The 14457-nt window shown below is 47.0% G+C and overlaps 1 protein-coding gene across 2 annotated transcripts in view; it reads right to left on the minus strand.

The window, feature by feature from the left end:
• Positions 1-14457, minus strand: part of Ubr2 (ubiquitin protein ligase E3 component n-recognin 2) — an 87405-nt gene that overhangs the window by 66689 nt on the left and 6259 nt on the right. For both annotated transcript variants that reach the window (XM_059281492.1, XM_059281491.1), the window contains exons 2-4: positions 11101-11360; positions 3704-3782; positions 1680-1793 (exon numbers count right to left, since the gene is read on the minus strand). In XM_059281492.1, coding sequence (XP_059137475.1) covers positions 1680-1793; positions 3704-3782; positions 11101-11360 — 453 coding nt within the window. The remainder of the gene's footprint in view (positions 1-1679; positions 1794-3703; positions 3783-11100; positions 11361-14457) is intronic.

Genomic DNA, 14457 nt, shown 5'->3' on the forward strand with positions numbered 1-14457 from the left:
GACAGGAGTCAGCGGAAAGAGTCGCAGGCCAACGCCTGTCCACCTCACTCCTGAGCAAGCGCAGCCAACGCCTGTCCGCCTCACTCCTGAGCAAGCGCGGCCACAGCTGCTGCCATCCAACCCTAGCCTTGGAACAATCTGCCTCCCCAAGTGAACCGAGCACTGGTGACTCCAGGAACTCCCAGGGCTTCAGTGCCAACTGGGAATTCTGAGGCATCCAGCTCTGTGGACTGTTCTCAGTTTGTCCAGCATGCAGATGGCCACTGCTGCACAGGCCGGCTCCTACTGTACAAGCCCAGATTCTACTCAATCCCCCTTTGTAATGTCTCTGTCTGCGACTCTGTTCCCGGAGAGAACCTTGCCTCATGCGGGCCTTTAAGCCGCCCCAGGCTGTGGGGCTCTGCTGTGGGATGTTCTGTATGGCAAATGTGTTGCTGATTGGTCAATAAATAAAACACTGATTGGCCATTGGCTAGGCAGGAAGTTTAGGCGGGACAAGGAGGAGAATAAAGCTGGGAAGTGGAAGGCTGAGTCAGAGAGACACTGCCAGCCGCCATGATGACAAACAGCATGTGAGATGCCGGTAAGCCACGAGCCATGTGGCAAGGTATAGATTAATGGAAATGGATTAACTTAAGCTGTAAGAACAGTTAGCAAGAAGCCTGCCACGGCCATACAGTTTGTAAGCAATATATAAGTCTCTTGTGTGTTTACTTGGTCGGGTCTGAGCGGCTGTGGGACTGGCAGGTGAGAGAGATTTGTCCTGACTGTGGGCCAGGCAGGAAAACTCTAGCTACAGGGCTCTGGAGTGCAACTCTGCTTCCGTGGTGGGAAAGAGATTCCAGACAATGCATTCAAACTGCAGCATGGCGGCCTGGAGAGGCGGCTCAGCGTTACAGCACGGGCTGATCTTCCAGGGACCCAGCTTTGACTCCCAGCATCTGCATGGCAGCTCACAACCATCTATGACTCCAGTTCCTTCCGCAGGGATTGGACAATCTCTTCTGGCCTCTGAGGACACTGTACCCACACATTACAAAGACATACCAGCAGGCAAATAACCATACATTCATTTTAAATATATATATATATCATTAAAGCAGTGAAATATGACTATGTTCAAGAAATATTTATGGATAAAGAAACTTAGATTTCACATCACTTTCTCAAGACAAAATATTATTCTGTTGTTTTTATCCAAACTATTTTACTTTTTTCTTTGTGTGCATGTGTGTATTTGGTCTGTTTAGGTATGGGTGTAGGTACAATTACACATGTGTATAGAGGCCAGAAGTTGATGTCAGGTGTCTTTTTCTATTGATTCTCCTTTGTATTGAGGCGGGGTCTCATTGAAGCCGAAGCTTGACGATCCCGGCCAGTCTAGCTAGCCAGCTTGCAACAAGCCTGAGGGTCTGAGTTGTCCCCAGCGTCCGGGCAGCATGCATTAGGTGAGAGCCCCTCACTGGGGAGGGGGAGACAGGAGGATTCCCTGGAGCTCAATGGCCAGTTGTTCTTGGGACCCTGTCTCAAAAAGTAAGGTGGGAAGCAACAGAAGAAGACAGCCAATAATCATCTCTGGTCTACACGCACGCCCACACACGCATGTATGCACGCACACACGCCACAACAGCCCCTAGTCACCACAGCGCACACTCAGGACCACTCCGGGCTGTTTTTACCTCCTCCTCCACAAATTCAGAGCTGCTGAGTTCGTGTTTTTGACAGTAAGGGCCTTCTTTCCAGGCTTCTGTGTCACCGCAGTCACAGAAGCCTCCACCTCCTGAGGTCGTCATCTTAAAGGAAAAAGAAGACAAGACAGTATCTGGTAAACAGTCCCTGGACTGTCAGATAACAAGGAAGAACAGCAAGTGCTGAGGACAGAAAACTGCTTAAGTCTTCCCTTGCTTTGAAGGGAAAAAGTATCAACTAAAAGGGGCTGTCACCGTTTCCTAGTAAGCAAGCCTGCAAGCCTCTGCCCGACTTCTAAAGGACATGAGCTACTTTGTTCTGGTGGGGGGAGTTCAGGTATTTCAGAGGCTGTGTCTGCCTACACTGCTTTCTTAATCAGGAAAACAGAGGACTGCCGAGGGTCCCCTGGGGTTTGCTAGAGTGCTGCTATCTGTGCTAAGGATGCTGTAAGGCAGTAGGTTCAAGGAAACAGTTTTCCTTCTTTAACAACTCCTAAAATCCTGCTCTTCTAAAGGGTTGGGAAAAAGTGCTCATTGCAACTTTGTAAACTTTGTTATCACCTGGAGGCTTAGCACTCGGGAGGCAGAGCCAGGCGGATCTCTGTGAGTTCGAGGCCAGCCTGGACTACCAAGTGAGTTCCAGGAAAAAAAAAAAAAAAAAAAAAAAGAATTAGTCACACTTCCTTAAGCTACAGCAACTAGTTACTAAGTCTAGCAAGATAGAACTTACAGGCTAATACTTGGTACACCAGAAATTCTACTTTTAAAAAAAGTACCACAAAAAAATATAACTATATATAAAATAAAAAGTGCCACAAAGAAGGGTTAGCAATTGGCTAATTCAAACGTACCAAATTCTAGAATAACTCTGCCTCTACTCTGGCCAAAGCCAGCATTTGTATGCTCTGTATCACAGCATAATTAACGTCATCCTGCACATTCTACTTATTCCCAGGAGATGCAGATGTGGGCCAAGAAGCATAGGTAGGCTGCCACTGGGGACAGCCTGGTGTACACATGTGCTCTTGTTACCAAACACCAGACAGAGCAGCTGAAGGGTACCTGGGGGCCTCTCGCCGGCTTATCAAGACGCTGATATTCTATATAGCCCTTTCTGTTCATTATTATCAAGACCTGGGCAGAGGGAATACAAACAAACCCTGGAAAAGCCCTGACCCAGCTGTGCTCCAGAATAAGAACAGGACTGAAGCCTCTCCTACAGTCTACTCCTTTTAACAACCGTCCCTTCACCTTTGAATCTTGATACTCCCCCTCCCCCTCCCAGCAGAGGAACAAGGGCAGGTTTGAGGACAGCCCCAAATAAAACTATCAAGAATCTCAGGGGCTGGAGGTGGGCCCTGAATGACCCAGTAGCATAGGCCTCTTTAATAACCACATCAAACTAGTTGACAGCTAACACAGAAGACCTGATTTCTGTGTTATCTTTCTTAGGAGTTCCAAGATGTGTAGGCTTGAAAACCCTTTCTACACTGAACACCTCCACCTCTCCCCCGGGGATGGAACCCAGAGCTTTACCCATGCTTGGTAAAACCCTTTCTATACTGAACACCTCTCTTTCCCCTCTTGGGAATAGAACCCAGGGCTTTGCCCATGTTTGGAAAGTACTATACTAACAAGCTACATTCCCTAAAAACAAAAACAAAATCCCCCAATTTGAAAACCATTCTCTCCCCTTTACTGTTAAATCTTTAGGTTTTAAAATGAGAACTGGTCTAGAGGCTCTAGCCAGGGGCTCACTGAAGACTGGCCCTGCATTTGGAGGTCTTTCTCCTCAACTGAGCATGCGGCTTTGGGAGGAAGTCCACGTGGAGCAGTAACGGGGGAAGGGAATGCCCACCTAGCCAGCCAGCTCAGCCAAATCAACCCTGGTGATCGTGGGGTGGCAGACACTGCAGCCCGCCTGCCCTCGCACCCGTTCGATTGTTAAAATGAGACAAAAGGTACCTAGCATAAAATTCAACACTGTGTGTGGCTGTTGTTTGGACATTACTGACCCTGTATCGGTGGTCTCTGTGGATACTTCCCAAAAAGCACTCCATGCATAAAACACAGGTAGGGTCAACTGCACAGTCCCTGTCAAGTTAAAGAAAAAGAAGAAATGTGAGTGTCAAAAATGAATACTGTCCCACAATATCAGAACCTTCTAGAAGTGCCAAAATAGTAGGTACCAGCAGGCCCCAACCCTGCAGACCTCTGCTCAGTGACGTCAGCACAAAGGTTCTGTGTTCATCCTGGAGTGGACGAGGGAACCAGCCTCTCAGCACACACTTGGCCCCAGTGGTCCAGTTCTGCACAGGCTTGGGAAGACTCGACCTAGTGAGCTAACACACCCTTCAGTCACAGCTCACAACCCTCTGGTGAAGAGGCATCTAAAATGAAGGTCGGGCTTGAGTGCTGAGCTCTTCTTGTTAATTTGTTTATTTCGAGACAGGGTCTTACTACGTAGCTCAAGCTGTCCTGGAACTCACTATGTAGACCAGGCTAGCCTCTAGTGGGTAAAGGCCATCAGGGTTAGTGCCCATAACCAATTCAAGACAGTTCTGAGGGTTTGCCGATTTGGTTGTAGACAGTAAAAGTAAAAGAAATTCCCAAAGAATGGAGTGGCAAATGTTCCTAAGAGACTTAGATACCTTGTTTATTTAACCTTGCTTTTTTATCATTGTTTTTTTCAAGACAGGGTTTCTCTGTGTAGCTCTGACTGCCCTTGAATTCACAGAGATCTGTCTGCCTCTGCCTCCTGAGTGCTGAGATTAACTGCATGCACTACCATGCCAGGGCAGATGTCTTGTATATTAAGGCAACAACTGCCCTATGACCAACTGGGTTCAAGAGTGAATGTCTGAGGCTGCAAAACCCAGAATGGGAGAATTTTTCTATCCTTAATTTAAAGAACATTCTCAAAAGGTTGACAAATACCACTGAACAAGAATTGGAAATAGCCGGGCGGTGGTGGCGCACGCCTTTAATCCCAGCACTCGGGAGGCAGAGCCAGGCGGATCTCTGTGAGTTCGAGGCCAGCCTGGTCTACAGAGCGAGATCCAGGAAAGGTGCAAAGCTACACAGAGAAACCCTGCCTCGAAAAACAAAAACAAAAAAAACAAAAAACAAAAAAAAAGAATTGGAAATAGTAAAGTAATAGCAATATTAAAGGAACGTCAAGTGAGAGCAGTAAATACCACTTTCAACTGTCCCCTGTATTTTGAACAGTGGCACAGGTTTCTGACTGACAACATTTGTTGTTACGTTTGAGGCACTAGACAAGTATTTCACAACTGGGAAACAGCAGCTCATAGACCAGTCCGACTTGGGATGACAGAGCTGTGGATTCAGGCCAAGTCCATGGATCTGCGTTCCCAACAGTTCTTTCTACAGCCCAAGTATGCTGTCTGTGTACTAAACTTGTATGTACTGTGTGGAAACAGAGAGCAGTACCACAACACAACTTGATTTTCTCCTAACGGTCAAATTGCACGGAGGCTAGCTGCTGATGCAACTTCAGAGCTGTGTTACAGCAGGCCACCCTGGGCTGCTGTAACACTAAACCACAGCACCACCCCAGAGGCTGGACCCACATGGCCAGCCGAGGTGACTGCTGTCCTCGCTTCATTAGAATGGCATCTCCGTATCTTCAGCCTTGCCACACCAGCCGTTCCCGTCATATACCTGACAGGCCTGAGAACCCCACATAAGGTAGAAAGAGCGAACCCTACAGGGGAAATCCTGACCCATTCTCAGAATTCACCTAAGCTGTCTAAAATGCCAGCAACACAACTCTCTCCAGAAGCCTGTACGCCCTACTTGTGCTCTGTAATAAAACCCATCAGAATTCCTTGGCCTCAGAATTCTTTCTCTAGGGGTGACAGAGAACCTAGGAAACTGGATAGAGTTGTGTTTTCTTCCTCTATCAGAAACTCCCCAGCCTTTACTAGGGACAACAGTTCCCAGCAGCAGCTGCCTCTTCTGAGTTTCAGAGCCCACAAGGAGAGTCCATTAAAACAAAAACAAAACAAGAATGCTCAAAAACAAAACTTTTATTATCATCAACTCATGTACTATTATTTATGTACTCATTTGTGTGTGTGTGTGTGTACACGTGCATGTGTCTGTCTGTGTGTGTGTATGTGTGTGCATGTCTGTGTGTGTGTGTGTGTGTGCATGTCTGTGTGTGTGTGTGTGTGTGTGTGTGCACGCCTGTGTACCACGGTGCCCATGTGAAGGCCAGAGAGCAGCTTACAGTTGTCGGCTCTGTCTCCCCCCACCATGTGGGTCTTGAGATTGAACTCAGGTTCTGAGGCTTGGTGACAAACACCCTAACTGCTGAGCCATCTTGCCAGCATATCATACGTTTTCAGATGCGTATTTGTAGCATTTTAAATTGTATGTATTTCTGTGTATCTGCATGGGGTATGTGCACCTGAGTACAGGGGCCTGCAGAGGAGAGAGCGGAGTCAGACCCGCTAGAACTAGAGTTATCAGTAGCTTCCAGCTGACCGACATGGATGCTGGGAACAGAACTCAGGCCTCTGCAAGAGCAGCATGTGCTCTTAACTGCTGAGCCATCTCCAGCCACCATCATGTATTTTTAACAACAAAGTACATGTCTAAGCATTTAAATTTAGCTGCATGAAAAAAACAAAAACCAAAAAACAACCAGCCCATTTTCCCTCATTTCATTATAGATGAGTGAAAAACTCCTAACCTACTGGTATGTGAGGAGAAAGAAAGGGCTTTCTAGTCAGAGGCCTGGTGTGACAAGACACAGATTTTGGCTTTGTCCATGTTCTGGCTCATGCTTCCTAGCGACTGGAATAACCCTGAGGTGCTTCAGGCCTCAGAATGCATAGTCCTTCTGCCCTTCTCCTGCCTCCCTCTCACCCTTTCCCTTCTCTAAGCCAGGTCATCAGAACTGAAAATACACTCTAGTCACCCCAGCCTTTCTGTCTTAAAGACAGCCATGAAGAAACTCTCCAAGTAGCTCCTAAGTGGAGATTCTAGAAGCGTCCTGCCCTATACCACCCAAAGGAATGCTCAAGGCCAAGAAGACTCCACACAGACAGGCTTTAAGGATCTTCCCATTGAGTCTATTATGAGCATTAGGTCTTACCCTTTTCGTTCAATCACATTCCACATGACTGTGCGAGCTTCACCCAAGCGCCATAAAAACCAGAAAGGACACAGCGTGGAGAGCTTCCAGAATGCTCACCACCTGGGGGAAGGCATGCCCAGAGAGCACAGAAGGTTCTCCCAGATCTTGCCCTGTACATCCCTTCATCTGTATCCTTTGCAATATGCTTTATCATAGTCTGAGGAATACAATCCCCTGTGGCAAATTAACTAAACCCAAGCAGAGAGCCATAGGAATCCCAACTGCAGCCGGGCGGTGGTGGCGCACGCCTTTAATCCCAGCACTCGGGAGGCAGAGCCAGGCGGATCTCTGTGAGTTCGAGGCCAGCCTGGGCTACCAAGCGAGTCCCAGGAAAGGCGCAAAGCTACACAGAGAAACCCTGTCTCGAAAAACCGAGAAAAAAAAAAAAAAAAAAAAAGGAATCCCAACTGCCAGTCAATCCATCCTGGATAGAGGGTTCGGAATTGAGTAGTCAGAGATGGCTGTAGGACTGAGACCTCAGCCTGTGAGATCTGACACTGTTCCTAACTGACTGCCGGCAGGCCGGGGTGGAGGCGACTCTCCTCACATTCTGGCATATAGCAGGGGAACCGGAAACAGTCTGAGGCTTCCTCTGTATCAGATGTGCTTTAGGGAAGAAACTCACTCACTGACCCTCAGGTTCCTGAAGGATATCATCTCCGAGGCTATGGAAGGATTAAACAGGATTCCGTCCTGTCGGAAGATAGCGCTTAGCAAACACAGCGGCCTGTGTGAGCTCAGACACAGCTGGGATGGACCTCTGCTGGCTCCGGGAGAGTGACAGAGACTCAACGACCCCACCATCGTGGCCACCGAGAACAAGCACGATGAGATGAAACATGAGGGGCTGAACAGCAAGAGAGCAGCAACCAAGGCGAGCCCCAGGGCATTTGAGTGCTCCAGACAAAGTCTGAGCAGGGCTGAGGGTCAGGAGGGTCAGCCGAGCTTTGTGGTCAAGGCAGCCGAGGGCAGCATGAGCGTGGGGTGGAAATATGCTGGTCACCTTCACTGTCAACTTGACTGTGAAACAGATCTTTGGGTATGTCTATAAGGATGTTTCCAGAGAGGTTTAGACTGTGGGAAGATCCACCCTGAATGCGGGCACACAATCTTTATGATGGGGTCCTGAGCTGAATAAAAGGGAGAAGTCAAGCTGAGTACCAGCATTCATCTCTCTGCTCCCCAGCTGTGTGTGCAATGTGACCCAGCGCCCCACATTCCTGGATGAGTGAGTGTGGCTATCCCTGCCGCAGCGCCATCCCCACTCATCTGGACTCCAGCCTCTTAGGCCTCGGATATGGGCAGAAGATCAGTGGACTCCCTGGGAGTTATCCAGGTCCTCGGGACCAGACTGGTCGTAGTGACGTATGAAGCTTCATGGACTGGGCAGCTGCTGGGTGCAGCGTGGAGCCAGCCACTTCTGGACTCCCCAGACACCATCATGTAAGCCATTCTAGCAAACTCTTCTGTAATGTATCCACACTCTACTGGCTCTGTTCCTTCCTTTGAGGACCCTGCCTAAGGACAGAGGATGATGTGGAGTCACCACAGATCAGAGGTTAGGCTAGGCTCGGCAAGCTTCCTAGAGTGATGTGGATAGAGTGTCACAGGGACACTCAGTCCAGCAGACAGAGAGCCGGGGCTTTGGGTTCTGGTCAAGGCAGATGTCCAGCAGACACACACCAGGAAGGCTAGGTTGTGGAGTAAGCTCTACAAACACCAACGTAAGAATTACTTTGTACATGCCCCAACAACTGGTCAGAAGAAAGTCCCTGCACAGGGTAAGAAGAGTGATCACACACAGCTGGGTGGCAAAAGCCAAGGAATGTCTGGCTGCACCCATGAAATGATGGGACTCAAGTTCCTCCTGCCGGAGTGCACAACCCAGGAAGAACCCTGAGGGGTTGGGCTAGACCTGGAGAAATCACCGTAGCCCCAGATACCGATTTCAGTGCTTGGACAGGGATAGAATACAGAGCATGAGAGGGTCTAGAAGTACTGACACCCCAAAGCAAGGAGCACACGGGTTACCCAGCCACTATCTTCATGCTAAACACCATTCTCTACTAAGAAAACCAGTTTCTTGGGAAAATGGTTGATTTCAAGGCAGACAGGGAGAAATCTAAGATGTCATTGTGGCATTTTTTTTTTGTCCCCCAGACAGGGTTTCTCTGTGTAGCCCTGGCTGTCCTGAAACTCTCTTTGTAGACCAGGCTGGCTTCAAACTCGCAGAGATCCACCTGCCTCTGCCTCCTGAGTGCTGGGATTGAAGGTGTGCACCATCACTGCTCAGCACTCCTGTGCCAGACACTAAGTAAGTATTTTGAGAACACTGGCAGCATCAAAAAGAGCCAAGAGCACTAAAGGCTCCTACTGTGTGAGGCTAGGACACAGAGTGCAAGTTCAAAAAAAATCGGTACTACATCAGTGCACGTGGATCAACACATCTGAAGTTCAAGTCCTAGCCCTGCAACCATATTAAAAACCAAGGAAACCAAAGCTCGATAGAGAAAAGGAGAGCCACAGTGGCAGACAGAGAAAGGGGAGGGAAGAGCGAAGTGCTTCCCACTGATTCTTGACTACATGGGGGAGTGACTTCAGAGGAGAAACAGCCCGTAGACAGCACTGTAACCAAGTGATCAGTGGAACCGCAGCCCACACAACAGGGCTGGATCCCTCATCTCTGTGGCAATCTGGCCAAAGATGCAAGGTCCACTTACCAGACAAAATTGAAGGACTTTTTCAAAAATAATTAGTTTGTAATCTTCAAAAGTATCAAGATCATGAGGGGAAAAAAAGTAAAGACTGAGGGTAATAGCCAGACTTTAAAGACATACAAATGTGCAATTGGAATTGTATCTTTTGGGTACAAAGGACACTGCTGGAGCCATTGGAACGCAGCTTCCTTATCTGTCAATCACAAGGTTGAAGAAGATCTATTCTCCAGACATCAGCAGCACACTCCAAGTGATCTTTATAATACCAAGAACCTGCTCTGACAGTGCTTCACTGTAGAGTACAAGCAGAATTGATAGTCTGACCACGCTAATAGGGAAAAACTAACATGGAAACTCAGACGCCTTAATTAGCTTCCTTTAAATTTTACAGCAAAATGTTTTTTAGAAGTTGAACAACGTCTCTATCAACAGTATGTTCACACAATGGAATACTATTTATCTGTGTAAACTGAATGGAAAGACGCTAAGCGCTTGTCAAACAGAAAATTGAGTTTTGTGTACATATTTCTATCCTTTCTTTTGAGACAAGGTTTCTCTGTGTAGCCCTGGCTGTCCTGGAACTCATTCTGTAGACCAGACTGGCTTCAAACTCACAAAGATCTGCCCGCCTCTGCCTCCCGAGTGCTGGGATTAGAGGCGTGCACCGTACCTGACTTACATATCTCTTACCTTACATTACTTTGCTTGGTGTGCATGGGCACATGAGTGTGGGCTTTGGAGTACCATGGAGTGTACTCTCTCCTTCCACCACTGGTCTCTGGGGTCAAACACTGCTCATGAGGCTTGGCAGCAGACACCATTACCTACTACGCCACCTTGCCAGCCCATATGTGTGCATACTTATGGTTAAGATTGTCTGTACATATATGTATACACATGCATGCATGATGCCTACTATGCACAGAGAATTTCTGGAAAGACAGAATGTTAAGCAGTGATAATAAGCATGGAAAGTCAGAAGGGGTCAGGGCATGTTCTTCCTTCTTTTCTTACAGACTCAATTTCACCAATCTTTTAAGGTCATTTTTGTATTACTAAGCCCACATAGCAAACATATCCTACTTTCTACCATTCCCAATTAAAAAGAAACTCCTTGGAGGAATGACTGATTCTCCATATAGGTCACAGCAAATACAGAAAGCTGTGGGTATCTCATCATGCCAGAAAGGGAAGCAGCACCCTAAAGTCAATGAAGGCAGAGGAGAGGAACAAAGGAGCCAGAGTGATGGGTCTCCACAGCCAACTCCGGAACAATGTGAGCATCAGGAAGAATCACTGTAAGCAGAAGGGTAAGGGAGAAACTCCAGCCAGGATAGAGATGGAAGCCACCTAGGGCTTCTCTGTGCTGGTGACAGGTTGGTTCTTGATCTGCAAAGTCATTTCATGAATATCCGTCCCCAAATCAGTTTATTCAACTGTATGTATTGATGGTATGGACTTTTAAATGTATAGATTTCAAAATTTGGAAAGAAAAATCTGAAGGCTTCAGAGAACTGTCGTACTTTACCTGCAGGAATATGTAGGCTCCCCTACTTTAAACACTCGGCCACAGAGATGAGAGGGCTTGTTCGCCTGCTCAAGCTTCGGGAATCCCAGGGCAGGGTCTTCACCACAGATGTACCACTCCATCGGTCCCAACAAGATATGCTGTGCAAGTGTGTCCTCCGTCTGTGGGGAAGGGTTGGGACCCCGGCAGTAGATTTTGGGCACACAATGGGCTAAATGCTGGTATACTTCTCTAGTGAGGTCAGTTGCTTGCAGCCATTTCTTTAGAAAAAGAAAACAACAAAGTTTTAAATAAGGTCGGTCAATGGACTGCTAATTTGAGCAATTATACCCAACTTCCTTTTTGGTAAAAAGATAATAATAATCATATTTTGTTTATACTATTATACATTAAAATTTTAATCTGGGCTGGCCAGATGGGTTAAAGTGCTTGCCTGATGACTTGATTTCAATCTCTAGGATCCTGGTAAAGGCAGAAGGAGGAAACATCTACAAGAGCCTGGATGGACAGACGTGTGTGGTGTGTGTGTGTGTGTGTGTGTGTGTGTGTGTGTGTGTGGTGTCTTTCACGGATGTCATCCCACAAGAGCCTGACCTATTGACTATGGCTTCTTTCTCTGATAAACTTCTCTCTACAAATCCTTTCCCCTTTGTTCTCCCCCGAAATCCAGATCAAAAACCAAAACACCTCCCTTTTCTGTGCCCCATCTTTTGCTTCCAACTACCTATATATCCGGATATCTCACAAGTACCAACTCAAAATGCCCACCACCACCAAAATCTGTCCCTCTACCTCGCCACTTTAGCGTTTACCTAAGTACTTAAACTTGAGAATCTTCCTCCTGCTCCGATCAACATCATCGCTCTGTTTTTACCATCAGACAAGCATCCATCCATTTCTCTCTCTATAGAACCCCTCACCCAATCCCATCATAGTGTAGCCATGTCCTTTCTGGGGACCCCATCAGCCTTGTCCCTCTGAGAACTTTTCTAACCTCACTACTGGGGTAATTTTTGACAAATACCAACATGAACATGTCATACAGCTTCCCATTACATTTAAGGTCCAGCCCCTGAGATGGCCCACCAAGTCCTCCTGGCTTACTTCCTCTGCCTACGGCTGTTTCTAACTACTCAATGTGCATGCTCTGCCTCCTAGGAGGTGTCCTCTAGTCCAGTTTCCACCTCCCTCCCCTTCTGTCAGGGGTGACCCAGTGAGCACTGGGTTAGACTGTACTCACATTCCAGAGAGACAGAGAGATGCCCACAGGGAAAGAAAGCCAGGGGCAGTCCAGACCTGCAGCCCAGGTCAGGCCCCCTGAAGCACTCCCTTGCCTTTCCTCTTTCCTCCTGGCCTTCCCTGGCCTTCGCCACACAGCCTGCCTCCTCCAACCATGTGTCCACTGCTCTCTTAAACTTCTTTGTGCCATATTGGCTCTAAGCCAAGAAAAAGATTATAAACCTCAAAACATGAGATAAAATGACTCACTTCTACTAAAACAGTTAACTGAACTGCTAACACAACTCACAAACCCAGTGTTTACTTAGGTTGCAATCACAGACTTGTTAAAAAAGACTTCTATTTTCTGGATATGATGCTGTATGCCTTTAATCCCGGCACTCGGGAGGCAGAGGCAGGCGGATCTCCGAGTTCCAGGCCAGCCAGGGCTACACAGAGAAACCCTGACTTGAAAACCAACAGGGGGAGGGAAGGAACTCCTGATCCAGCTCAAGCCTGGCGGTGCCATCGGTGCCATCCGTGAACCTGTAATCCAGAGCTCCTGAGGCAGCAGCAGGAGGGTAAGAATTAAAGGGACTATGAAGAAGTGATGCTTAGCATCTGAAGACGTCAGTGTAAGGAGCTGGAGAGATGACAAGAGGCGGTGAGCACCAGCCTCTCTTGCAGAGGACCCAGGTTCAGTTCCCAGCACCCGCATGGTAGCTCACAGCCATCCATAACTCTAATTCCAAGGTACGTGATGCCCTCTTCGGAACTCCAAGGGCACCAGGCATACACATGATTACACATATATACATCCGGGAAAAAAGCTCATACACAATAAATAAGTCAATGTAAGGCCTTCATTTAGCTATTATCTACACAATCCTCAGCCCACATATTTCTTCTAAAAATAATATTTTAAATATTCGTGAGGTGGTGTATTTAACTTTTTAGTCAATCTCATGTTCCACAGAACTTTTGCTAAAAATATAAACACTTAGTTCATAAGGCTTGGTTGAAAGGCCACGACTGCAAACAAAGTTTTTACCACTTGAGTAATCGTGAACTTTCCAAACATTACCTTCCTGTTTGCTTTATGCATGCAGGAAGGGACTAAGTTATTTTTCAAATGACAGTACTTCTTAGGAGAAAAATCCCAACATCCTAATGATTCTCCCCCTTTAAAGTGTAGCTTTAAATCACAATGTTATACACGCAGGAGCACACTAAGTGAGCATGCACACGCGCGCGCGCACACACACCGTTTAAGCTCCACAGTTACAAAAAGGGCAAGTAGTGGAATCTTACTGAGGGTTGGTTGGTTGGTTGTTTTTGAGACAGGGTTTCTCTATGTAGCCCTGGATATCCTGGAACTCTCTATGTAGACCAGGCTGGCCTGGAACTCTCAGAGATCCTTTTGCTTCTGCCTCCTGCACCACCACACCTGACTTATTGAGTTTTTAAATGACATTTGTACTGGCTACATCCAAGGGTAAATGTCCAATTGTTTACCCATTGTCGGGTAAGCCAAGATAAGAAGAAAAGTTATCAAATTATCCTATACGGGTTATTTTATGAATGAAAAAGTAAGAAAGCTGAATACAATTTTAACTGACAATACTAAGGTTTTATTTAAAAGCATATTTTCAGTGGGAGACAGGACGAGTAAGAACAAATTATAGCTGGGCAGTGGTGGCACATGCCTTTAATCCCAGTACTCTGGCAGAGGTAGGCGGATCTCCGTGAGTTCAAGGCCAGCCTGGATACAGAGTGAGTTCCAGGACGGCCAGGACTGTCACACAGAGAAACCATGTCTTGAAAAACCAAAAAGAGGCATGCATACATACTCACTTAAAAAATAAATTTAGGGGCTGGAGAGATAGCTCAGAAGGTAGAAACATGTATTTCTCTGTTCTTACAGGACCAGAGTTTGGTTCCCAGCACCCACCTACAACTCCAGCTCTAAGGGATCCAACATTCTCTTTTGGATATTGCTGGTACCTGCACTCATGTAAATATACTCTTACAGACACACACACACACACACACACACACACACACACACACACACACATTTTAAAATAAAATAAAAATTGGAGAGGGGATAACAGGTTCTCACTCTATAGCCCTGGGCTA

The sequence above is a fragment of the Peromyscus eremicus genome, chromosome 16_21, assembly GCF_949786415.1.
Source record: "Peromyscus eremicus chromosome 16_21, PerEre_H2_v1, whole genome shotgun sequence".
Lineage (NCBI taxonomy): Eukaryota > Metazoa > Chordata > Mammalia > Rodentia > Cricetidae > Peromyscus > Peromyscus eremicus.